Raw genomic sequence first — 24,952 nt, forward strand, 5'->3', positions numbered from 1 at the left:
TTTTACAGGTGAAACATCCAAATTGTATCTGCGTGCCAATCATTTGATCTCAATCAGCTTCATGGGAATATACATTTAGATCTTCTTGAATTACTGTGAGTGAATTAAAAGAGATGATGTTAACAAACTACACTGAACATAAATATAAACATTGGTCCCATGTTTCATGAGCTGAAATAAAAGATCCCAGAAATGTTCCATTCACACAAAAAAATGATTTCTCTCAAATGATGAGCACATGTGTTTATATCCCTTTTAGTGAGCAAGATGATCCATCCACCTGACAGGTGTGGCATATCAAGAAGCTGATTAAACAGCATGATCATTGTGCTGGGGACAATAAAAGGCCATTCTAAAATGTGCAGTTTTGTCACATAACACAATGCCACAGATGAGTTTGTTCTAAATGTTCCATTGTCATACTGGCTGGCAACGTTCTTATCTCTTGCTCGCTAGCTAGCCAACTACGGCTAACTTATAGCCACATCAAGAAGTGCAGCCAGAATAACAGCAAAGTAGCTGCATTTGCATTTGTTTAAGCTGTTTCCTCGAGACATTTATTTGGATACATCCATAACAATAAGCTAATGAGGTGCGGTTTCACCTGGCATAGAAAATGTGCTCACTCGTCAGGACACTGTCGTTCAGAGGAGCTAGCCAACAACACAGCTAACACAATCACTTCAAACTGAAGCTGGAAAGACTGCAAACTAGCTGCACTTCATTTCGTTTGACCTGTTTTCTAATGATAGTTATTTGTATATATCCATAAAAATTATACTGATTCATGATTTCGACTGGCTTAGAAAAGCTGCCTGCCTCTCTGTCTCATCCCGACTCCCTACACATTAATTACTATTGGACAGCTGGAGATTGAATTTGACTATTAAAACAATGTTACAAATGTCGGAGAGACATTTATACAAATCTCCACATGAAATCGAAATGTTAGTATAAAAGAAATGTGAGATAATGTCTAGATGCTTTTTATAGTGGAGATCAAGTTGATAAATTGCTTGGCTGGGCTGATGAGACAGTGGATTGTGCAGTCAGATGGAACAGAGTAAATAGGCATTTTAACGTCATAGATTTAGCCGGTGGTAATTTATGGAATAGACACCAGCTGGAATGCGGTTTTAACCAATCAGCATTCAGGATTAGACCCACCCGTTGTATAATGTCTGATATTTGATACATCAGGGCAGTGTTCTGTAACATCAGGGCAGTGTTCTGTAACATCAGGGCAGTGTTCTGTAACATCAGAGCACTGTTCTGTAACATCATGGCTGTGTTCTGTAACATCAGGGCAGTGTTCTGTAACATCATGGCAGTGTTCTGTAACATCATGGCAGTGTTCTGTAACATCATGGCAGTGTTCTGTAACATCAGGGCAGTGTTCTGTAACATCAGGGCAGTGTTCTGTAACATCAGGGCAGTGTTCTGTAACAACATGGCAGTGTTCTGTAGGCACAGCATGAAAGAAAACAGAGTGGAACAGAGAGGTACTACCAGAACTAGTCCAATAACAATCACTTGTTTTCCTTGGTAAAACGTGTTGCTATGTTGCGTCCTGATAACACGAGCCAGACATAGACTTCAACCTGCTGGAGTGGATAGTGGATAATGTTTTGGAAGGGTTATTTGCTCTAACGAAAGAAGTGTTGATTCATAAAATGAATTGAATATTAGTATGACTCAATGTAATGTACTAAACATTGCTGATGTGATTAATGTCATTTCTCTGTGTACTGTATCTGATCATGAGTGACTGTGTTTACGTGCGTGCGTGCATGCGTACATGTCTGTGTCTGTGTGAGTCATTGACAATATTTATAATGCCCAAGCCATATCTCTCCCCCAGGCCATATCTCTCCCCCAGGCCATATCTCTCCCCCAGGCCATATCTCTCCCCCAGGCCGTATCTCTCCCCCAGGCCATATCTCTCCCCCAGGCCATATCTCTCCCCCAGGCCGTATTTATAACACCGAGGCCATCTCTCCCCCAGGCCGTATTTATAACACCGAGGCCATCTCTCCCCCAGGCCGTAGAGAAGCTGGTGCAGGCAGCAGAGTCAGGATGCCCCTTGGAGAAGGAGAAACAGATTGTTCTGAACTGTAGTCGTATGCTGACCCGCATCCTGCCCTACATCTTTGAGGACCAAGACTGGAGGGGCTTCTTCTGGTCCACTGTGCCTGGTGCTGGAAGAACTGGGGTGAGTGGCTTCTTCTGGTCCACTGTGCCTGGTGCTGGAAGAACTGGGGTGAGTAGAGGGACTTCTGGTCCACTGTGCCTGGTGCTGGAAGAACTGGGGTGAGAAGAGGGACTTCTGGTCCACTGTGCCTGGTGCTGGAAGAACTGGGGTGAGTAGAGGGACTTCTGGTCCACTGTGCCTGGTGCTGGAAGAACTGGGGTGAGAAGAGGGACTTCTGGTCCACTGTGCCTGGTGCTGGAAGAACTGGGGTGAGTAGAGGGACTTCTTCTGGTCCACTGTGCCTGGTGCTGGAAGAACTGTGGTAAGTGTAGGGGCTTCTTCTGGTCCACTGTGCCTGGTGCTGGAAGAGCTGGGGTGAGTGGGTGGTTGTTCTGATCCACTATGCCTGGCGCTGGAAGAGCTGTGGGGAGTGGGCGGTGGGGGTGTGGGAGTAAAAAAGAGGAGTATACTGTATGCAGAGTTGGCTAGGGTTTGATATACACTTACAGCACAGATGTAAGATCTTAATTTGATCACCCTGTTGCAGAATAACTTTTTTGCAATGCAGGAAATGTTTAATTTGTAGTGTATTTGTGGTTTAAAAAGGCTTCTGAAATGTATAATTTCCACTTTGCAAATTTAAGACTTGATTCTCCCTTATGAAAAATATATCAACCCTTACAAACATGTCCATTAATTATAATCCACGTAATAATTCACATTTCCTGTTGCTGCAGGATTATGTTCCTGCTGTAGTAAACTGGCTCAAATGACCGTAAACCCTTATTATAATCGGGCGGCGTGATTTAATTTGCGCAATGCTTTTGCACTATGAAAATGTTGCCCGTAGTCAGATTTCAAATGATAATCCCTATGGCTGCAGATCAGTGTAGGCTAACCTCTTATTGCAGCTAACACCCACATAGCTGCTGCACGCGCCAGTGTTTTGTCCCATATTCGACAGATACTAGCCTGGTCTCAGATCTGGGACCAGGCTAGACAGACTCTACCCACTGTTCCATTTTACAAACGCTTCATGGAAGATGTTAGTAAAAATACCAGTCCTGTTAATTTGTCATCTCAACATGAATGAGTCTTAGATGTCTGTAGTCCCTGCACTGCAGCCAAGTGAGACTGGTGGATATGTGGGAGGAAATTGGCTTCTGTTGATAACAAAAAAATGTAATACTTCATTCATCTGACTAATTAGTTTCCTCATTCCAGTAGATGGTATGTTTCACCCATAGTACACCATGGTTGTGTTCATTTGGGCACACAACGTTTTTTTATTGGACAAGTCTAGGTAGTCCCTGGCAGTTCTTCAATCAGCTGCCTAATGAACACAACACAGTAATACATCATGATGATGAGAGAAAATATCCCAGGTGCATATTCTACCTCTCCTGATTACGTTTGTTTCTTCCTACATGCGAAGATAAGAGGAACTAGCATCCTAAAAGTTCAGTAGAACTCTAGTTCCTCATTAGACATTCAGAAATGTCAGGATGCATTGACACACAATGAATTCCAAAGTTTCTGGGTATACTTTTCATCAGAATGAAAATAACATGAAAATGAAAGTTGTTGTCAGTGCTGTTACCAAATATGTTTCTGTTCGCTATTGAGGGTAACAAAGTGTAGAGGGGTTTAATATTGTCCCCCCATCCTCCTGCCCCCTACCCTCTCATCCTCCTGTCCACCCTATCCTCCTGTCCCCTCCATCCTCCTGTCCCCATCCTCCTGTCCCCATCCTCCTGTCCCTCCATCCTCCTGTCCCCTCCATCCTCCTGTCCACCCTATCCTCCTGTCCCCATCCTCCTGTCCCCATCCTCCTGTCCCCATTCTCCTGTCCACTCCATCCTCCTGCCCCCCACCATCTCATCCTCCTGTCCCCTCCATCCTCCTGTCCACCCTATCCTCCTGTCCCCATCCTCCTGTCCTCCCATCCTCCTGTCCCCTCCATCTTCCTGTCCACTCCATCCTCCTGTCCCCTCCATCCTCCTGTCCCTCCCATCCTCCTGTCCCCTCCATCTTCCTGTCCACTCCATCCTCCTGTCTTCATCCTCCTGTCCCTCCATCCTCCTGTCCCTCCCATCCTCCTGTCCCCATCCTCCTGTCCCTCCATCCTCCTGTCCCTCCATCCTCCTGTCCCTCCCATCCTCCTGTCACCTCCTCCCATCCTCCTGTCCCCTCCCATCCTCCTGTCCTCCATCCTCCTGTCCCTCCATCCTCCTGTCCCTCCATCCTCCTGTCCCTCCATCCTCCTGTCCCTCCCATCCTCCTGTCCCCACCCTCCTGTCCCCATCCTCCTGTCCCTCCCATCCTCCTGTCCCCATCCTCCTGTCCCTCCCATCCTCCTGTCCACTCCATCCTCCTGTCCATCCCATCCTCCTGTCCACCCTATCCTCCTGTCCCTATCCTCATGTCCACTCCATCCTCCTGTCCACTCCATCCTCCTGTCCACCCCATCCTCCTGTCCACCCTATCCTCCTGTCCCCATCCTCCTGTCCCCTCCATCCTCCTGTCCCTCCATCTTCCTGTCCCCTCCATCCTCCTGTCCCACTCCATCCTCCTGTCCACCCTACCCTCCTGCCCCCATCCTCCTGTCCCCTCCATCCTCCTGTCCACTTCATCCTCCTGTCCCCATCCTCCTGTCCACTCCATCCTCCTTCACAGACAGATGAGATGGATGATGATGAAGGAGCTCGTCCACTGGCTGAGTCTCTGCTCCTGGCCATGGCCGACCTGCTGTTCTGTCCTGACTTCACTGTGAACAGCCACCGGAGAGGACCTGTGAGTACTCTCATCGGATCCAGTCCTTATTCATTTTGATTTAACCTTTATTTTAGCAGGGAATCCCATTGAGACCAAGGTCTCTTTTGCAAGGGAGCCCTGCAGCTTAACAATTACACAACAATTACCCGATCACAGCAGCATAGGAAATACACCAAGAAAATACAAAAACACAAAACACAATGATAAAAAACAACCACATTCCTCAGTTGAGAGGTCTTGAAGTGGGAAACTGAGAGAAATGTTTGTCTTGTGAGCGAAAACTTGAACCTTGTGAGAATTTTGTGCAACTTCCAGTGAGCGTTTACAGTGAACACTAAGGCTGTACCCTTACAGTTTTAGACGGTAGCCAATAGGCTGTACCCTTACAGTTTTAGACAGTAGCCAATAGGCTGTATCCTTACAGTTTTAGACGGTAGCCAATAGGCTGTACCCTTACTGTTTTAGACGGTAGCCAATAGGCTGTACCCTTACAGTTTTAGACGGTAGCCAATAGGCTGTACCCTTACAGTTTTACAGTTTTAGACGGTAGCCAATAGGCTGTACCCTTACAGTTTTAGACGGTAGCCAATAGGCTGTACCCTTACAGTTTTAGACGGTAGCCAATAGGCTGTATCCTTACAGTTTTAGAGGTAGCTAATAGGCTGTACCCTTACAGTTTTAGACGGTAGCCAATAGGCTGTACCCTTACAGTTATAGACGGTAGTCAATAGGCTGTATCCTTACAGTTTTAGATGGTAGCCAATAGGCTATAGTGGCTATTGGAGCACAATGTTGGCCTACAGGTAAACAGGTAGCCTGGTCCCAGATCTGTGTGTGCTGCATAGCCGGAACTGTTTCTGGAGAGAGCAGTAAGACAGGTAGCCTGATCCCAGATCTGTGTGTGCTGCATAGCCAGAACTGTTTCTGGAGAGAGCAGTAAGACAGGTAGCCTGATCCCAGATCTCTGTGTGCTGCATAGCCAGAACTGTTTCTGGAGAGAGCAGTAAGACAGGTAGCCTGATCCCAGATCTGTGTGTGCTGCATAGCCAGAACTGTTTCTGGAGAGAGCAGTAAGACAGGTAGCCTGATCCCAGATCTGTGTGTGCTGCATAGCCAGAACTGTTTCTGGAGAGAGCAGTAAGACAGGTAGCCTGATCCCAGATCTGTGTGTGCTGCATAGCCAGAACTGTTTCTGGAGAGAGCAGTAAGACAGGTAGCCTGGTCCCAGATCTGTGTGTGCTGCATAGCCAGAACTGTTTCTGGAGAGAGCGGTAAGACAGGTAGCCTGATCCTGTAACTATAGTTATAAGGTTATATGTGTGTAATTATCCCTGTGTGTATAAACTGCATAATCTTTTTTGAAAAGGTATGGACATCATACATGCACTTTAGTTAAAACCATTAACATATATAAACCCTGGATTGCTGATGTTAATGTTTGGCCATTGAGAGGCTTTGATATTGGCCCTCCCTAGTCGGAGCAAACCAACAAAACCAATGGAGAAAATCCCATAACATTTTCACATGGAAATAGCTTTTGATTTCTATGATATATCTTACAGTAGCCTATAGGTGGTCTTCAATACAGATCTACATTGCATGAAACCTTTAAAAACGTTTTTACATTATGAAGGGCTTGACATTCATTTATATAAAAAACTTGGTCTGTAACACCATGGGTCAAGATGACTGTAAATTGCAAATAACCACTTTACGAAAGAAAATTAATTAAAGAATATAAAGAAATGTGCACACAAGCAAGGCTCTGATCTGAACTGATCTGAAAAGCGCATTCGCTCGCGTGTGATTGAAAGACCGCTCGTGGGCTGCCAATAGAATTCTACTCTCCGTTGCGCTCAGGCTCTGCCTACTATAAAATCACAGACTAAATCTTGCAAAGTTGAATTTGTTTCAGTTTATTGCATTGAAAAGGGGCTGATATAATGTTGATTCGATCACAGAAAAATCGCTGATCTATATTGTGCAAACTAATGGGGCGAACTCACTGAAGTTCAATCTCTTGCGTCTCTGCACTGCCTGGCATTTCTTCTGCAAAGCAGTCCTGGAGGAGGTGGGCGGCCGCGTATGCGAGTGGTTTAGAGGCAACATTGCCCATGAGTGTACTGTCAAATTGCTTTTTTGGAGAGCTACTTGGTCTACAGGCTTTTGCTTCAACCCTGTTGTAACAGACCTGATTCAGCCAATGAAGGCCCAGGCGAGACAATTGAGGGTAGCTGCACCATATACAGTCATGATGTCTTCAGGTTTACATAATGTCACTTCTATCCATCTCCAACCAGCTGTCTTCAATACTGTCAATGCTGTTCAGGGAAATACTGGATCTTATGCTTAGTTCTGCTGCTTGACCTAGTCTCTGTAGACAGATGGGTTGCCTCCGTCAATGTACCAGTGTTACAGTTTACAGTGCTGTTGCCCTAGGTCTGGAATTACTGAGACTATGCTTGAAAGGTTTCCCCCTGCATTCCTCTCTGTCTAGAAAGGTGAAATAGTCATAGAGACTGTTTCCTTCTTCCTGGTGTTAAGTCAGACAGCAGCACTACCTGAACTGTCAACTGAGTCTCTTGAGATTTCAGAGATGATCCTAGTACCTGTCTTGTAGCTTGGGTGCCAGTCTGTTTCTACTCTCTTATGAAATTGTCATGCTTGACAATGACAATGGAGTAGGCAAAAGCCTAAACAGACCTGGGACCAGGCTACCTGTCTTACTGCTCTCTCCAGAAACAGTTCTGGCTATGCAGCACACACAGATCTGGGACCAGGCTACCTGTCTTACTGCTCTCTCCAGAAACAGTTCTGGCTATGCAGCACACACAGATCTGGGACCAGGCTACCTGTCTTACTGCTCTCTCCAGAAACAGTTCTGGCTATGCAGCACACACAGATCTGGGATCAGGCTACCTGTCTTACTGCTCTCTCCAGAAACAGTTCTGGCTATGCAGCACACACAGATCTGGGACCAGGCTACCTGTCTTACTGCTCTCTCCAGAAACAGTTCTGGCTATGCAGCACACACAGATCTGGGACCAGGCTACCTGTCTTACTGCTCTCTCCAGAGAGCAGTTCTCTGTGTCACTGAGTAATAGCTGAATTGCAATGCGGCCCATAGCAACGTATGGGGAAACTCAAAAAGAGGAGATATGTGTTGCATTTTAGGTCTGTCATGTATATCCTGCTTATGTCCGCCTAAAACTTGTTCTGTAACTATAGTTATAAGGTTATATGTGTGTAATTATCCCTGTGTGTATAAACTGCATAATCTTTATGGTATGGACATCACACATGCACTTTACTTAAAACCATTGACGTACAGTGAGGGAAAAAAAGTATTTGATCCCCTGCTGATTTTATACGTTTGCCCACTGACAAAGAAATGCAGAGGGGTCAAATACGTATTTCCCTCATTAAAATGCAAATCAATTTATAACATTTTTGACATGCGTTTTTCTGGATTTTGTTGTTGTTATTCTTTCTCTCACTGTTCAAATAAACCTACCATTAAAATTATAGACTGATCATTTCCTTGTCAGTGGGCAAACGTACAAAATCAGCAGGGGATCAAATACTTTTCCCCCCTGGATTGCTGATGCTAATGTATTAGCCGTTGAGAGGCTTCGGAGCCACCGGTCGGCCATATTGGCCCTCCCTAGTCGGAGCACTCCTCCATAGGAATGAATGTAATTCTTCAGTATTTCAAGTAAATGTTTCAAGGACAAAATTACATGTATTTAAGTATTTCTTGTGTTATTGGGGACAATAACATTAGTACTCAAAAAAAGTACGTAAGGGAAAATGTTTTTATATTTTATGTTATTTTAATTTGTATCTTTAGCTCATATAATATAATTTAAAAGTATGCATTATGGTGTCTCTAATAGAATAAACGTGTCAAAAATGAATGTAGACAGTAATACATACATTTCTATCGCTTCCGCAATCTGTTTCAACAATTGTGGAGGAGTACCAAGATGGCTGCCCTGGGGCTTCAATACAGCGCCCCCTGTCAGTTATCCAGGGTTTATACATATCATTGCTGAAATCATGCATGTATTACTTGTTAGAAGCATGCATGAACTTCTATAATGTATTTTTGTAAGGCTTAAAATAGACAGTATAATAATACATCTGCCATTTAACAGAAACCTTTATCCAAAGTGACTTACATTCATGTGTGCATGACCAACTGAGCCACACGGCACCGTACTTTACCAACTGAACCACACAGCACCATGCTCTACCAACTGAACCACACAGCACCATGCTCTACCAACTGAACCACACAGCACCATGCTCTACCAACTGAACCACACAGCACCATGCTCTACCAACTGAACCACACAGCACCATTCTTTACCAACTGAACCACACAGCACCATGCTCTACCAACTGAACCACACAGCACCATGCTCTACCAACTGAACCACACAGCACCATGCTCTACCAACTGAACCACACAGCACCATGCTCTACCAACTGAACCACACAGCATCATGCTCTACCAACTGAACCACACAGCACCATGCTCTACCAACTGAACCACACAGCACCGTGCTCTACCAACTGAACCACACAGCACCATGCTCTACCAACTGAACCACACAGCACCATGCTCTACCAACTGAACCACACAGCACCATGCTCTACCAACTGAACCACACAGCACCATGCTCTACCAACTGAACCACACAGCACCATGCTCTACCAACTGAACCACACAGCACCAAGCTCTAACTGAAACCAACTGAACCACACAGCACCATGCTCTACCAACTGAACCACACAGCATCATGCTCTACCAACTGAAACACACAGCACCATGCTCTACCAACTGAACCACACAGCACCATGCTCTACCAACTGAACCACACAGCATCATGCTCTACCAACTGAACCACACAGCACCATGCTCTACCAACTGAACCACACAGCACCATGCTCTACCAACTGAACCACACAGCACCATGCTCTACCAACTGAACCACACAGCACCATGCTCTACCAACTGAACCACACAGCACCATGCTCTACCAACTGAACCACACAGCACCGTGCTCTACCAACTGAACCACACAGCACCGTGCTTTACCAACTGAACCACACAGCACCATGCTCTACCAACTGAACCACACAGCACCGTGCTCTACCAACTGAACCACACAGCACCATGCTCTACCAACTGAACCACACAGCACCATGCTCTACCAACTGAACCACACAGCACCAAGCTCTACCAACTGAACCACACAGCACCATGCTTTACCAACTGAACCACACAGCACCGTGCTCTACCAACTGAACCACACGGCACCATGCTCTACCAACTGGTCTACGGAGGACCACCTGACTCGTTGTTTGCTTCATATGGTGTATTCATTGTTTTAGATGACTGAACAATGATGTGATGGTGTAGGGAGCAGTAGTAGCTCTCTCCCAGTAGTTATTGGGATTGATGGTCCCATGATGATGTCACCATCCTACAGGACTCTGTGGAGGACATGCAGACCATAGACAGCTGTGAGTATATCTGGGAGGCAGGGGTGGGGTTCGCCCAGTCCCCCCCACTCAACTACATCCACGACCTCAACAGGTGAGTCACAGTGATGAGAGTCCTTATGTTGACGTCTGTGTTCTGATGAGCTTTATGATCCTCTTTCTATCCTCTGTCTCTCTCTCTCTACCTCTCTCTCTCTCTCTCTCTCTCTCTCTCTCTCTCTCTCTCTCTCTCTCTCTACCTCTCTCTCTCTCTCTCTCTCTCTCTACCTCTCTCTCTACCTCCTCTCTCTCTCTCTCTCTCTACCTCCACTATCTCTCTCTCTCTCTCTCTCTCTCTCTCTCTCGCTCTCTGTGTCTCTCTCTCTCTCTACCTCTCTCTCTACCTCCACTATCTCTCTCTCTCTCTACCTCCACTATCTCTCTCGCTCTCTCGCTCTCTCTCTCCCTCTGCCCCACTATCTCTCTCGCTCTCACTCTCTTTTCTCTCTCTCTCTCTCTCTCTCACTCTCACTCTACCCCCACTATCTCTCTCGCTCTCCCCCCTCCCCCCACTCTCTATCTCACTCTCCCCCGCTCTCCCCCACTCTCTCTCGCTCTCCCTCCACTCTCGCTCTCCCCCCACTCTCTCTTCCTCTCCCTCCACTCTCGCTCTCCCCCGCTCTCTCCCCTCTCTCTCACCACTCTCCTCCCACTCTCTACCTCTCTCTCCCCCCTCCTTTCAATTCAATTTCAATTCAACTTAAGGGATTTATTGGCATGGGAAAGCAAGTGAAATAGATAATAAACAAAAGTGAAATAAACAATACAAAATTTACTGTAAACATTACACTCACAAATGTTCCAAAAGATTAAAGACATGTCAAATGTCATATTATGTATATATACAGTGTTGTAACGATGTACAAATGGTTAAAGTACAAAAGGGAAAATAAATAAACATAAATATAGGTTGTATTTACAATGATGTTTGTTCAGCACTGGTTGACATTTTCTTGTGGCAACAGGTCACAAATTTTGCTGCTGTGATGTCACACTGTGGTATTTCACCCAATAGATATGGGAATTTATCCAAATTTGATTTGTTTTTGAATTATTTGTGGGTCTGTGTAATCTGAGGGAAATATGTGTCTCTAATATGGTCATACATTTGGCAGGAGTTTAGGAAGTGCAGCTGTTTCCACCTAATTTTGTGAGCAGTAATAGCAAGCAATAGCAAGGCCATGCTCACCAAGTCTGTACATAGTCAAAGCTTTCCTTAATTTTGGGTCAGTCACAGTGGTCAGGTATTCTGCCACTGTGTACTCTCTGTTTAGGGCCAAATAGCATTCTAGTTTGCTCAGTTTTTTTGTAAATTCTTTCCAATGTGTAAATTCTTTCCAATGTGTCAAGCAATTATCTTTTTGTTTTCTCATGATTTGGTTGGGTCAAATTGTTTTGCGCTCTCTCTCTCTTTCTTTCTCTCTCTCTCTCTCTCTCTCTCCCCCCCACAGTGAACCTCTTTCTATGTCTGATTTTGACCACTCAGGACGGAGCTGCTGAGGCTGCTGCTGACCTGTTTCTCTGAGGCCATGTACCTCCCTCCCTCCTCAGACAACACCATCCTCAACCCCTGGGTCAGCTTCTTCTGCTCCACAGAAAACAGGTGAGGTGCACACACACACACACACACACACACACACACACACACACACACACACACACACACACACACACACACACACACGCACAATCCAACACAAACATACACCAAACCACATCACTTCCCCCTAACAATAACTGACACAAATGATTATTTCCCTCTGTCCACCTACCTCAGGCATGCCCTGCCTCTCTTCACCTCCCTGGTAAACGTGGTGTGTGCCTACGACCCAGTGGGCTATGGCATCCCCTACAATCACCTGCTCTTCTCCGACTACCGGGAGCAGCTGGTGGAGCAGGCCGTGCAGATCCTCATCGTCACCCTGGAGCACGATGGAGGAGGGCTGGCCCACCGACCCCCATCTCCCTCCAGCATGGAGGACCAGGATGTAAGGCCGGGACCCTTCTGTACAGGGGGAGGGTGATGCTGTGTATGTGTGTCTCTCTGTCCGTGTGTGTGTGTCTCTCACATTTAATTCAACATACATTGTGCTAACATTCACCTTCAGAGACCAGGGGCCTGTCATGATACATTGTGCTAACATTCACCTTCAGAGACCAGGGGCCTGTCATGATACATTGTGCTAACATTTACCTTCAGAGACCAGGGGCCTGTCATGATACATTGTGCTAACATTCACCTTCAGAGACCAGGGGCCTGTCATGATCCATTGTGCTAACATTCACCTTCAGAGACCAGGGGCCTGTCATGATACATTGTGCTAACATTCACCTTCAGAGACCAGGGGCCTGTCATGATCCATTGTGCTAACATTCACCTTCAGAGACCAGGGGCCTGTCATGATACATTGTGCTAACATTCACCTTCAGAGACCAGGGGCCTGTCATGGCCCTCAGTTGTTGCTGTTACATAATTTTTCTCTCTGTCTCTCTGCAGTCTGTGGGCCCTGACAACCTGTTTGTAAACTACCTTTCAAGAATTCACAGGGAAGAGGTACAGTCATTCTTCTTGTTGTCATATTTTTCACACATTTCAAAGCAAATCAAATCAAATTGTATTTGTCACATGCGCCTAATACAACAGGTGTAGATCTTACAGTGAAATGATTACTTACAAGCCCTTAACCAACAATGCAGTTCAAGAAATAGATTTTGGAAAATATTTACTAAATAAACTAAAATAAAAAATGTAACACAATGGATGTAACACAATAAATTGGCTATAGTCCGGGTGGCCATTTGATGAATTGTTCAGCAGTTTTATGGCTTGGAGGTAGAAGCTGTTAAGGAGCCTATTGGTCCTAGACATCCTCCTTTTAATGGTGTATTACATGTAGACTGAATGCTACACTGTTTTAGATGTGAGGAATGTTCAGTCTAATTTTTCCAGGTTCCAGTGCAGCCGTGTCAAAGACCCTAGTCTAAAGGTCTGACCCTAGTCTAAAGAGCTGACCCTAGTCTAAAGGTCATGTGACCCCCTCAGTAGGACTATTACTTTGTAGTTCTCTCTTCTTTGTAGTTCTCTTTTCTATGTAGTTCTATTTTCTTTGTAGTTCTCTCTTCTTTGTAGTTCTCTTTTCTATGTAGTTCTATTTTCTTTGTAGTTCTCTCTTCTTTGTAGTTCTCTCTTCTTTGTAGTTCTCTTTTCTTTGTAGTTCTATTTTCGTTGTAGTTCTCACTTCTTTGTAGTTCTCTTTTCTTTGAAGTTCTCTCTTCTTTGTAGTTCTCTTTTCTTTGTAGTTCTCTCTTTGTAGTTTTCTTTTCTTTGTAGTTCTCTCTTTGTAGTTTTCTTTTCTTTGTAGTTCTCTCTTCTTTGTAGTTTTCTTTTCTTTGTAGTTCTCTGTTCTTTGTAGTTCTCTTTTCTTTATAGTTCCTTCTTCTTTGTAGTTCTCACTTCTTTGTAGTTCTCATTTCTTTGTAGTTCCCTTCTTTGTAGTTCTATTTTCTTTGTAGTTATATTTTCTTTGTAGTTCTCTCTTCTTTGTAGTTCTATCTTCTTTGTAGTTCTCACTTCTTTGTAGTTCTCACTTCTTTGTAGTTCTCCCTTCTTTGTAGTTCTCGCTTCTTTGTAGTTCTCGCTTCTTTGTAGTTCTCGCTTCTTTGTAGTTCTCACTTCTTTGTAGTTCTAACTTCTTTGTAGGTCTCATTTCTTTGTAGGTCTCATTTCTTTGTAGTTCTCATTTCTTTGTAGTTCTCATTTCTTTGTAGTTCTCTTTTCTTTGTAGTTCTCGCTTCTTTGTAGTTCTCACTTCTTTGTAGTTCTCTTTTCTTTGTAATTCTCTCTTCTATCATGTTTACACGCTTTCTCCTCTAATGGTACTTCACAAGTGCAGCTTTGCTATGTGAAAAGACCTTAGTCTAAAGCTCTCAAATGAAAATCTGAACCTCAGAGCCTGCTTGTGTCCCCCCCTCTCCAGGACTATGACTTTGTGTTGAAGGGACTGGCTCGCCTGTTGGTAAACCCTCTGATGCAGACCTACCTGCCCAACTCTACCAAGAAGATCCAGTTCCACCAGGAGCTGCTGGTGCTCTTCTGGAAGCTCTGTGACTTCAATAAGGTCATATATAATATATTATTATATATATTATTATATTATAATAAGGTAGGAGACTAGCCTGATCCCAGATCTGTGTTATTCCTTACCATACTGTAGGAGTGCTAAGCTATACAGCACAAACAGATCTAGGACCAGGCTGGTAGGAAACCATGCAGGTTGTTATTGTGTTGACTGTATTCAATTGAGCCACGTTATATTTGAAAAAAAAAACAACATTTTAGCTAGATACACCTTCTGACATCATCATCATCATCAGTGAATACACAACAGGTAGAAGACAGGTACATACATAATATACCATATTGACATCATCAGTGAATACACAACAGGTAGAAGACAGATACATATATAATATACCATATTGAAATCATCAGTGAATACACAACAGGTAGAAGACAGATACATATATAATATACCATATTGACATCATCAGTGAATACACAACAGGTAGAAGACAGATACATACATAATATACCATATTGACATCATCAGTGAATACACAACAGGTAGAAGACAGATACATACATAATATACCATATTGACATCATCAGTTAATACACAACAGGTAGAAGACAGATACATACATAATATAACATATTGACATCATCAGTAAATACACAACAGGTAGAAGACAGGTACGGTTGAAGTCGGAAGTTTACATACACTTAGGTTGGAGTCAGTAAAGCTCGTTTTTCAACCACTCCACAAATTTCTTGTTAGCAAACTATATTTTTGGCAAGTCGGTTAGGACATCTACTTTGTGCATGACACAAGTAATTTTTCCAACAATGTTTTGTAGACAGATTATTTCACTTATAATTCACTATCACAATTCCAGTGGGTCAGAAGTTTACATACACTAAGTTGACTGCCTTTAAACAGCTTGGAAAATTCCAGAAAATTATGTAATGGCTTTAGAAGCATCTGATAGGCTAATTGACATAATTTGAGTCAATTGTAGGTGTACCTGTGGATGTATTTCAAGGCCTACCTTCAAACTCAGTGTCTCTTTGCTTGGCATCATGGGAAAATCAAAAGAAATCAGCCAAGACCTCAGGAAAAAAAATTGTAGCCCTCCACAAGTCTGGTTCATCCTTGGGAGCAATTTCCAAACGCCTGAAGGTACTACGTTCATCTGTACAAACAATAGTACGCAAGTATAAACACCATGGGACCACACAGCCGTCATACCGCTCAGGAAGGAGACGCGTTCTGTCACCTAGAGATGAACGTACTTGGGTGCGAAAAGTGCAAATGAATCCCCGAACAACTGCAAAGGACCTTGTGAAGATGCTGGAGGAAACAGGTACAAAAGTATACACAGTAAAACAAGTCCTATATCGACTTAACCTGAAAGGCCGCTCAGCAAGGAAGAAGCCACTGCTCCAAAACCGCCATTAGAAAAGCCAGACTATGGTTTGCAACTGCACATGGGGACAAAGATCATACTTTTTGGAGAAATTTCTCTGGTCTGATAAAACAAAAATAGAACTGTTTGGCCATAATGACCATCGTTATGTTTGGAGGAAAAAGGGGGAGGCTTGCAAGCTGAAGAACACCATCCCAACCGTGAAGCACGGGGGTGGCAGCATCATGTTGTGGGGGTGCTGCTTTGCTGCAGGAGGGACTGGTGCACTTCACAAAATAGATGGCACCCCGAGGCAGGAAAATTATGTGGATATATTGAAGCAACATCTCAAGACATCAGTCAGGAAGTTCAAGCTTGGTCACAAATGGGTCTTCCAAATGGACAATGACCCCAAGCATACTTCCAAAGTTGTGGCAAAATGGCTTAAGGACAACAAAGTCAAGGTATTGGAGTGGCCATCACAAAACCCTGACCTCAATCCCATAGAAAATGTGTGGGCAGAACTGAAAAAGTTTGTGCAAGCAAGGAGGCCTACACACCTGATTCAGTTACACCAGCTCTGTCAGGAGGAATGGACCAAAATTCACCCAACTTATTGTGGGAAGCTTCTGGAAGGCTACCCGAAACATTTGACCCAAGTTAAACAATTTAAAGGCAATGCTACCAAATACTAATTCAAATTTCAAATCAAATTTATTTTTATATAGCCCTTCGTACATCAGCTGATATTCTCAAAGTGCTGTACAGAAACCCAGCCTAAAACCCCAAACAGCAAGCAAAGCATGTGAAAGAAGCACGGTGGCTAGGAAAAACTCCCTAGGAAAAACTCCCTAGAAAGGCCAAAAACCTAGGAAGAAACCTAGAGAGGAACCAGGCTATGAGGGGTGGCCAGTCCTCTTCTGGCTGTGCAGGGTGGATATTATAACAGAACATGGTCAAAATGTTAAAATGTTAAAGTGTTCATAAATGACCAGCATGGTCAAATAATAATAATCATAGTAGTTGTCGAGGGTGCAACAAGCACGTCCGGTGAACAGGTCAGGGTTCCATAGCCGCAGGCAGAACAGTTGAAACTGGAGCAGCAGCACGGCCAGGTGGACTGGGGACAGCAAGGAGTCATCATACCAGGTAGTCCTGAGGCATGGTCCTAGGGCTCATGTCCTCCGAGAGAAAGAGAGAAAGAGAGAAAGAGAGAATTAGAGAGAGCATATTTAAATACACACAGGACACCGGATAAGACAAGAGAAATACTCCAGATGTAACAGACTGACCCTAGCCCCCCGACACATAAACTACTGCAGCATAAATACTGGAGGCTGAGACAGGAGGGATCAGAAGTCACTTTGGCCCCATCCGATGATACCCCCGGACAGGGCCAAACAGGCAGGATATAACTCCACCCACTTTGCCAAAGCACAGCCCCCACACCACTAGAGGGATGTCTCCAACCACCAACTTACCGTCCTAAGACAAGGCCGAGTATAGCCCACAACGATCTCCGCCATGGCACAACCCAAGGGGGGGGGGCGCCAACCCAGACAGGAAGACCACGTCAGTGACTCAACCCACTCAAGTGACGCACCCCTCCCATGGACGGCATGGAAGAACACCAGTAGGCCAGTGACTCAGCCCCTGTAAAAGGGTTAGAGGCAGAGAATCCCAGTGGAAAGAGGGGAACCGGCAAGGCAGAGACAGCAAGGGCGGTTCGTTGCTCCAGCCTTTCCATTCCTCTTCACACTCCTGGGCCAGACTATACTTAATCATAGGACCTACTGAAGAGATAAGTCTTCAGTAAAGACTTAAAGGTTGAGACTGAGTCTGCGTCTCTCACATTGGTAGGCAGACCATTCCATAAAAATGGAGCTCTATAGGAGAAAGTCCTACCTCCAGCCGTTTGCTTAGAAATTCTAGGGACAATTAGGAGGCCTGCGTCTTGTGACCGTAGCGTACGTGTAGGTATGTACGGCAGGACCAAATCGGAAAGATAGGTAGGAGCAAGCCCATGTAATGCTTTGTAGGTTAGCAGTAAAACCTTGAAATCAGCCCTTGCCTTAACAGGAAGCCAGTGTAGGGAGGCTAGCACTGGAGTAATATGATCACATTTTTTGGTTCTAGTCAGGATTCTAGCAGCCGTATTTAGCACTAACTGAAGTTTATTTAGTGCTTTATCCGGGTAGCCGGAAAGTAGAGCATTGCAGTAGTCCAGCCTAGAAGTAACAAAAGCATGGATTAATTTTTCTGCGTCATTTTTGGACAGAAAATTTCTGATTTTTGCAATGTTACGTAGATGGAAAAAAGCTGTCCTTGAAACAGTCTTGATATGTTCTTCAAAAGAGAGATCAGGGTCCAGAGTAACGCCGAGGTCCTTCACAGTTTTATTTGAGACGACTGTACAACCATCCAGATTAATTGTCAGATTCAACAGAAGATCTCTTTGTTTCTTGGGACCTAGAACAAGCATCTCTGTTTTGTCCGAGTTTAAAAGTAGAAAGTTTGCAGCCATCCACTTCTTTATGTCTGAAACACAGGCTTCTAGCGAGGGCAATTTTGGGGCTTCACCATGTTTCATTGAAATGTACAGCTGTGTGTCGTCCGCATAGCAGTGAAATTTAACATTATGTTTTCGAATGACATCCCCAAGAGGTAAAATATATAGTGAAAACAATAGTGGTCCTAAAACGGAACCTTGAGGAACACCGAAATTTACAATTGATTTGTCAGAGGACAAACCATTCACAGAGACAAACTGATATCTTTCCGACAGATAAGATCTAAACCAGGCCAGAACTTGTCCATGTAGACCAATTTGGGTTTCCAATCTCTCCAAAAGAATGTGGTGATCGATGGTATCAAAAGCGGCACTAAGATCTAGGAGCACGAGGACAGATGCAGAGCCTCGGTCTGACGTCATTAAAAGGTCATTTACCACCTTCACAAGTGCGGTCTCAGTGCTATGATGGGGTCTAAAACCAGACTGAAGCGTTTCGTATACATTGTTTGTCTTCAGGAAGGCAGTGAGTTGCTGTGCAACAGCTTTTTCTAAAATTTTTGAGAGGAATGGAAGATTCGATATAGGCCGATAGTTTTTTATAATTTCTGGATCAAGATTCGGCTTTTTCAAGAGAGGCTTTATTACTGCCACTTTTAGTGAGCTTGGTACACATCCGGTGGATAGAGAGCCGTTTATTATTTTCAACATAGGAGGGCCAAGCACAGGAAGCAGCTCTTTCAGTAGTTTAGTTGGAATAGGGTCCAGTATGCAGCTTGAGGGTTTGGAGGCTATGATTATTTTCATCATTGCGTCAAGGGATATAGTACTAAAACACTTTAGTATCTCCCTTGATCCTAGGTCCTGGCAGAGTTGTGCAGACTCAGGACAATGGAGCTTTGGAGGAATACCCAGATTTAAAGAGGAGTCTGTAATTTGCTTTCTAATGATCATGATCTTTTCCTCAAAGAAGTTCATAAATTTATTACTGCTGAAGTGAAAGCCATCCTCCATTTGCGAAGGCTGCTTTTTAGTTAGCTTTGCGACAGTATCAAAAAGAAATTTCGGATTGTTCTTATTTTCCTCAATTAAGTTGGAAAAATAGGATGATCGAGCAGCAGTAAGGGCTCTTCGATACTGCACGGTACTGTCTTTCCAAGCTAGTCGGAAAACTTCCAGTTTGGTGTGGCGCCATTTCCGTTCCAATTTTCTGGAAGCTTGCTTCAGAGCTCGTGTATTTTCTGTATACCAGGGAGCTAGTTTCTTATGACAGATGTTTTTAGTTTTTAGGGGTGCAACTGCATCTAGGGTATTGCGCAAGGTTAAATTGAGTTCCTCGGTTAGGTGGTTAACTGATTTTTGTCCTCTGACGTCCTTGGGTAGGCAGAGGCAGTCTGGAAGGGCATCAAGGAATCTTTGGGTTGTCTGAGAATTTATAGCACGACTTTTAATGCTCCTTGGTTGGGGTCTGAGCAGATTATTTGTTGCAATTGCAAACGTAATAAAATGGTGGTCCGATAGTCCAGGATTATGAGGAAAAACATTTAGATCCACAACATTTATTCCATGGGACAAAACTAGGTCCAGAGTATGACTGTGGCACTGAGTAGGTCCAGAGACATGTTGGACAAAACCCACGGAGTCGATGATGGCTCCGAAAGCCTTTTGGAGTGGGTCTGTGGACTTTTCCATGTGAATGTTAAAGTCACCAAAAATTAGAATATTATCTGCTATGACTACAAGATCCGATAGGAATTCAGGGAACTCAGTGAGGAACACTGCATATGGCCCAGGAGGCCTGTAAACAGTAGCTATAAAAAGTGAGTGAGTAGGCTGCATAGATTTCATGACTAGAAGCTCAAAAGACGAAAACGTCATTGTTTTTTTTTTGTAAATTGAAATTTGCTATCGTAAATGTTAGCAACACCTCCGCCTTTGCCGGATGCACGGGGGTATGGTCACTAGTGTAACCAGGGGTGAGGCCTCATTTAACACAGTAAATTCATCAGGCTTAAGCCATGTTTCAGTCAGGCCAATCACATCAAGATTATTATCAGTGATTAGTTCATTGACTATAACTGCCTTGGAAGTGAGGGATCTAACATTAAGTAACCCAATTTTGAGATGTGAGGTATCACAATCTCTTTCAATAATGGCAGGAATGGAGGAGGTCTTTATACTAGTGAGATTGCTAAAGCGAACACCGCCATTTTTAATTTTGCCCAACCGAGATCGAGGCACAGACACGGTCTCAATGGGGAAAGCTGAGCTGACTACGCTGACTGTGCTAGTGGCAGACTCCACTAAGCTGGCAGGCTGGCTAACAGCCTGCTGCCTGGCCTGCACCCTATTTCATTGTGGAGCTAGAGGAGTTAGAGCCCTGTCTATGTTCGTAGATAAGATGAGAGCACCCCTCCAGCTAGGATGGAGTCCGTCACTCCTCAACAGGCCAGGCTTGGTCCTGTTTGTGGGTGAGTCCCAGAAAGAGGGCCAATTATCTACAAATTCTATCTTTTGGGAGGGGCAGAAAACAGTTTTCAACCAGCAATTGAGTTGTGAGACTCTGCTGTAGAGCTCATCACTCCCCCTAACTGGGAGGGGGCCAGAGACAATTAATCGATGCCGACACATCTTTCTAGCTGATTTACACGCTGAAGCTATGTTGCGCTTGGTGACCTCTGACTGTTTCATCCTAACATCGTTGGTGCCGACGTGGATAACAATATCTCTATACTCTCTACACTCGCCAGTTTTAGCTTTAGCCAGCACCGTCTTTAGATTAGCCTTAACGTCGGTAGCCCTGCCCCCTGGTAAACAGTGTATGATCGCTGGATGATTAGTTTTAAGTCTAATACTGCGGGTAATGGAGTCGCCAATGACTAGGGTTTTCAATTTGTCAGAGCTAATGGTGGGAGCCGTCGGCGTCTCAGACCCCACAGCGGGAGGAGTAGAGACCAGAGAAGTCTCGGCCTCCGACTCCGACTCGCTTAATGGGGAGAACCGGTTGAAAGTTTCTGTCGGCTGAATAAGCGACACCGGTTGAGCATTCCTACAGCGTTTCCCTCCAGAAGCCATGAGAAAGTTGTCCGGCTGCGGGGACCGTGCGAGGGGGTTTATACTAACGTTACTATCTGTACTTACTGGTGGCACAGACGCTGTTTCATCCTTTCCTACACTGAAATTACCCTTGCCTAACGATCGCGTCTGAAGCTGGGCTTGCAGCACAGCTATCCTTGCCGTAAGGCGATCGTTCTCCTGTATATTATAAGTACAACGACTGCAATTAGAAGGCATCATGTTAATGTTACTTAGCTTCGGCTGTTTGAAGTCCTGACGAACCATGTCCAGATAAAACCTCCGGGGTGAAAAAGTTGAATTGAGTGTATGTAATTGAGTGTATGTAAACTTCTGACCCACTGGGAATGTGATGAAAGAAATAAAAGCTGAACTAAATAATTCTCTCTACCATTATTCTGACATTTCACATTCTTAAAATAAAGTGGTGATCCTAACTGACCTAAGACAGGGAATTTCTACTAGGATTAAATGTCAGGGATTGTGAAAAACTGAGTTTAAATGTATTTGGCTAAGGTGTATGTAAACTTCCGACTTCAACTGTACATACATAATATACCATATTGACATCATCAGTGAACAGGTAGAAGACAGATACATACATAATATACCATATTGACAGTAACGTTACATTTAGTAGCCTAGATGATCAAAATCTTAATTGAGAATCAATGAAAGAGTGAAAATAGACTAGAGGAATAGCCTGCCCTCAACAGAGATAGAATAGAAGAATAGCTGACCCTCAACAGAGATAGAATAGAGGAATAGCCCGCCCTCAACAGAGATAGAATAGAGGAATAGCCCGCCCTCAACAGAGATAGAATAGAAGAATAGCCGACCCTCAACAGAGATAGAATAGAGGAATAGCCCGCCCTCAACAGAGATAGAATAGAAGAATAGCCGACCCTCAACAGAGATAGAATAGAGGAATAGCCCGCCCTCAACAGAGATAGAATAGAGGAATAGCCCGCCCTCAACAGAGATAGAATAGAGGAATAGCCCGCCCTCAACAGAGATAGAATAGAAGAATAGCCGACCCTCAACAGAGATAGAATAGAAGAATAGCCTACCCTCAACAGAGATAGAATAGAGGAATAGCCTACCCTCAACAGAGATAGAATAGAAGAATAGCCGACCCTCAACAGAGATAGAATAGAGGAATAGCCCGCCCTCAACAGAGATAGAATAGCCGACCCTCAACAGAGATAGAATAGAAGAATAGCCGACCCTCAACAGAGATAGAATAGAAGAATAGCCGACCCTCAACAGAGATAGAATAGAAGAATAGCCAACCCTCAACAGAGATAGAATAGAAGAATAGCCTACCCTCAACAGAGATAGAATAGAAGAATAGCCTACCCTCAACAGAGATAGAATAGAAGAATAGTCGACCCTCAACAGAGATAGAATAGAAGAATAGCCGACCCTCAACAGAGATAGAATAGAGCAATAGCCTACCCTCAACAGAGAAAGAATAGAAGAATAGCCGTACCTCAACAGAGATAGAATAGAAGAATAGCCAACCCTCAACAGAGATAGAATAGAAGAATAGCCAACCCTCAACAGAGATAGAATAGAAGAATAGCCGACCCTCAACAGAGAAACAAACACGCATCACATTCTAATAACCCAGACCACCGTCTCTCTGCCCATCACAGAAGTTCCTGTTCTTTGTATTGAAGAGCAGTGATGTTCTGGACATCTTGGTACCCATCCTCTTCTACCTTAATGACGCCCGGGCCGACCAGTGTGAGTACAGTCTGTAGACACACACACACACACACACACACACACACACACACACACACACACACACACACACACACACACACACACACACACACACACACACACACACACACACACACACACACACACACACACAGATAGACCTATCCTATGAATGATGGCAGGGTGTGAGTATAGTTTGTAGGGACTGGAATACACTATATATCTGTCTGTAGGGACTGGAATATACAATATATCTGTCTGTAGGGACTGGAATATACTATATATCTGTCTGTAGGGGCTGGAATATACTATATATCTGTCTGTAGGGACTGGAATATACTATATATCTGTCTGTAGGGACTGGAATATACTATATATCTGTCTGTAGGTGTAACGACCGTCGTCGGTGGAAGTAGGAGACCAAGGTGCAGCGGAGGATGTGTTCATCATTAAGGATTTTAATGAGCATAAACACTACTAACAAAACACGAAAAGAAACGACAGCCAACAGTTCTGTCAGGATTAACACAAACCTAGACAGAATAAAATCACCCACAAACCCCAAAGGAAAAACATGCTGCCTATGTATGACTCTCAATCAGCAACAACGATCTACAGCTGTTCCTGATTGAGAGCCATACACGGCCAAACCAAAGAAACAAACCAACATAGAAAAATAAACATAGAACGCCCACCCATGTAACACCCTGGCCTAACCAAAATAGAGAACAAAAAACCCTCTCTATGGCCAGGGCGTTACAGTACCCCCCCCAAAGGTGCGGACTCCGGCCGCAAAACCTGACTCTAAAGGGGAGGGTCCGGGTGGGCCCTCCTACGGCGGCGGCTCTGGTGCGGGATGTGGACGCCGCTCCACCCTCGGCTTGGCCCACTTAGGTGGCGTCCCTGGCTGCGCCGGAGGACTGGCGGGCGACCCTGGCTGCACCCGGCTGGCGGGCGACCCTGGCTGCGCCCGGCTGGCGGGCGACCCTGGCTGCGCCCGGCTGGCGGGCGACCCTGGCTGCGCCCGGCTGGCGGGCGACCCTGGCTGCGCTCGGCTGGCGGGCGACCCTGGCAGGCGGGCGGCTCTGGCGGCTCCGGACAGGCGGCGGCTCTGGCGGCTCCAGACTGGCGGGCGGCTCTGGCGGCTCTGGCCCAAGATTCACCAGGCTGGGGAGACATGCAGGAGGCCTGGCTCTGGGCGCAGGCACAGGACTCACCAGGCTGGGGAGACCCACAGGAGGCCTGGTCCTGGGAGGAGGCACAAGATAGACCAGGCTGGAGAGACCCCCTGGAGGCCTGGTCCTGGGAGGAGGCACAAGATAGACCAGGCTGGAGAGACCCCCTGGAGGCCTGGTCCTGGGAGGAGGCACAGGATAGACCAGGCTGGAGAGACCCACTGGCGAACTGGTCCGAGGAGGAGGCACAGGATAAACCGGGTTGTGTGGGAGCACTGGAGTTCTGGTGCGTAGGCTTACCACCCATACTCCAGGCTGAATGCCCACTCTTGCCTAGCACGGGCGGAGCGCAGGCATAGGGCGAACTGAACCCTCCCAGCGCCCCGGAGACACAGTGCGCAGCGCCGGCGCAGGATAGCCTAGACCGAAACAGCGCACCGGAGACCAGACGCGCTGAGCTGGCACAATCCGTCCTGGCTC

The 24,952-nt window shown here is 45.2% G+C and overlaps 1 protein-coding gene across 1 annotated transcript in view; it reads left to right on the forward strand.

Annotated features, from left to right (window-relative positions):
• The window catches only part of LOC106606387 (protein HID1), a 106,592-nt gene that overhangs the window by 48,333 nt on the left and 33,307 nt on the right, over nucleotides 1-24,952 (forward strand). Inside the window, exons 3-10 of the mRNA XM_045715702.1 lie at nucleotides 2,042-2,212; nucleotides 4,868-4,984; nucleotides 10,465-10,571; nucleotides 12,003-12,119; nucleotides 12,294-12,504; nucleotides 13,014-13,070; nucleotides 14,494-14,634; nucleotides 23,225-23,315. Of these exons, the coding sequence (XP_045571658.1) occupies nucleotides 2,042-2,212; nucleotides 4,868-4,984; nucleotides 10,465-10,571; nucleotides 12,003-12,119; nucleotides 12,294-12,504; nucleotides 13,014-13,070; nucleotides 14,494-14,634; nucleotides 23,225-23,315 (1,012 nt within the window). The remainder of the gene's footprint in view (nucleotides 1-2,041; nucleotides 2,213-4,867; nucleotides 4,985-10,464; nucleotides 10,572-12,002; nucleotides 12,120-12,293; nucleotides 12,505-13,013; nucleotides 13,071-14,493; nucleotides 14,635-23,224; nucleotides 23,316-24,952) is intronic.

The sequence above is a fragment of the Salmo salar genome, chromosome ssa03 (assembly GCF_905237065.1).
Source record: "Salmo salar chromosome ssa03, Ssal_v3.1, whole genome shotgun sequence".
NCBI lineage: Eukaryota > Metazoa > Chordata > Actinopteri > Salmoniformes > Salmonidae > Salmo > Salmo salar.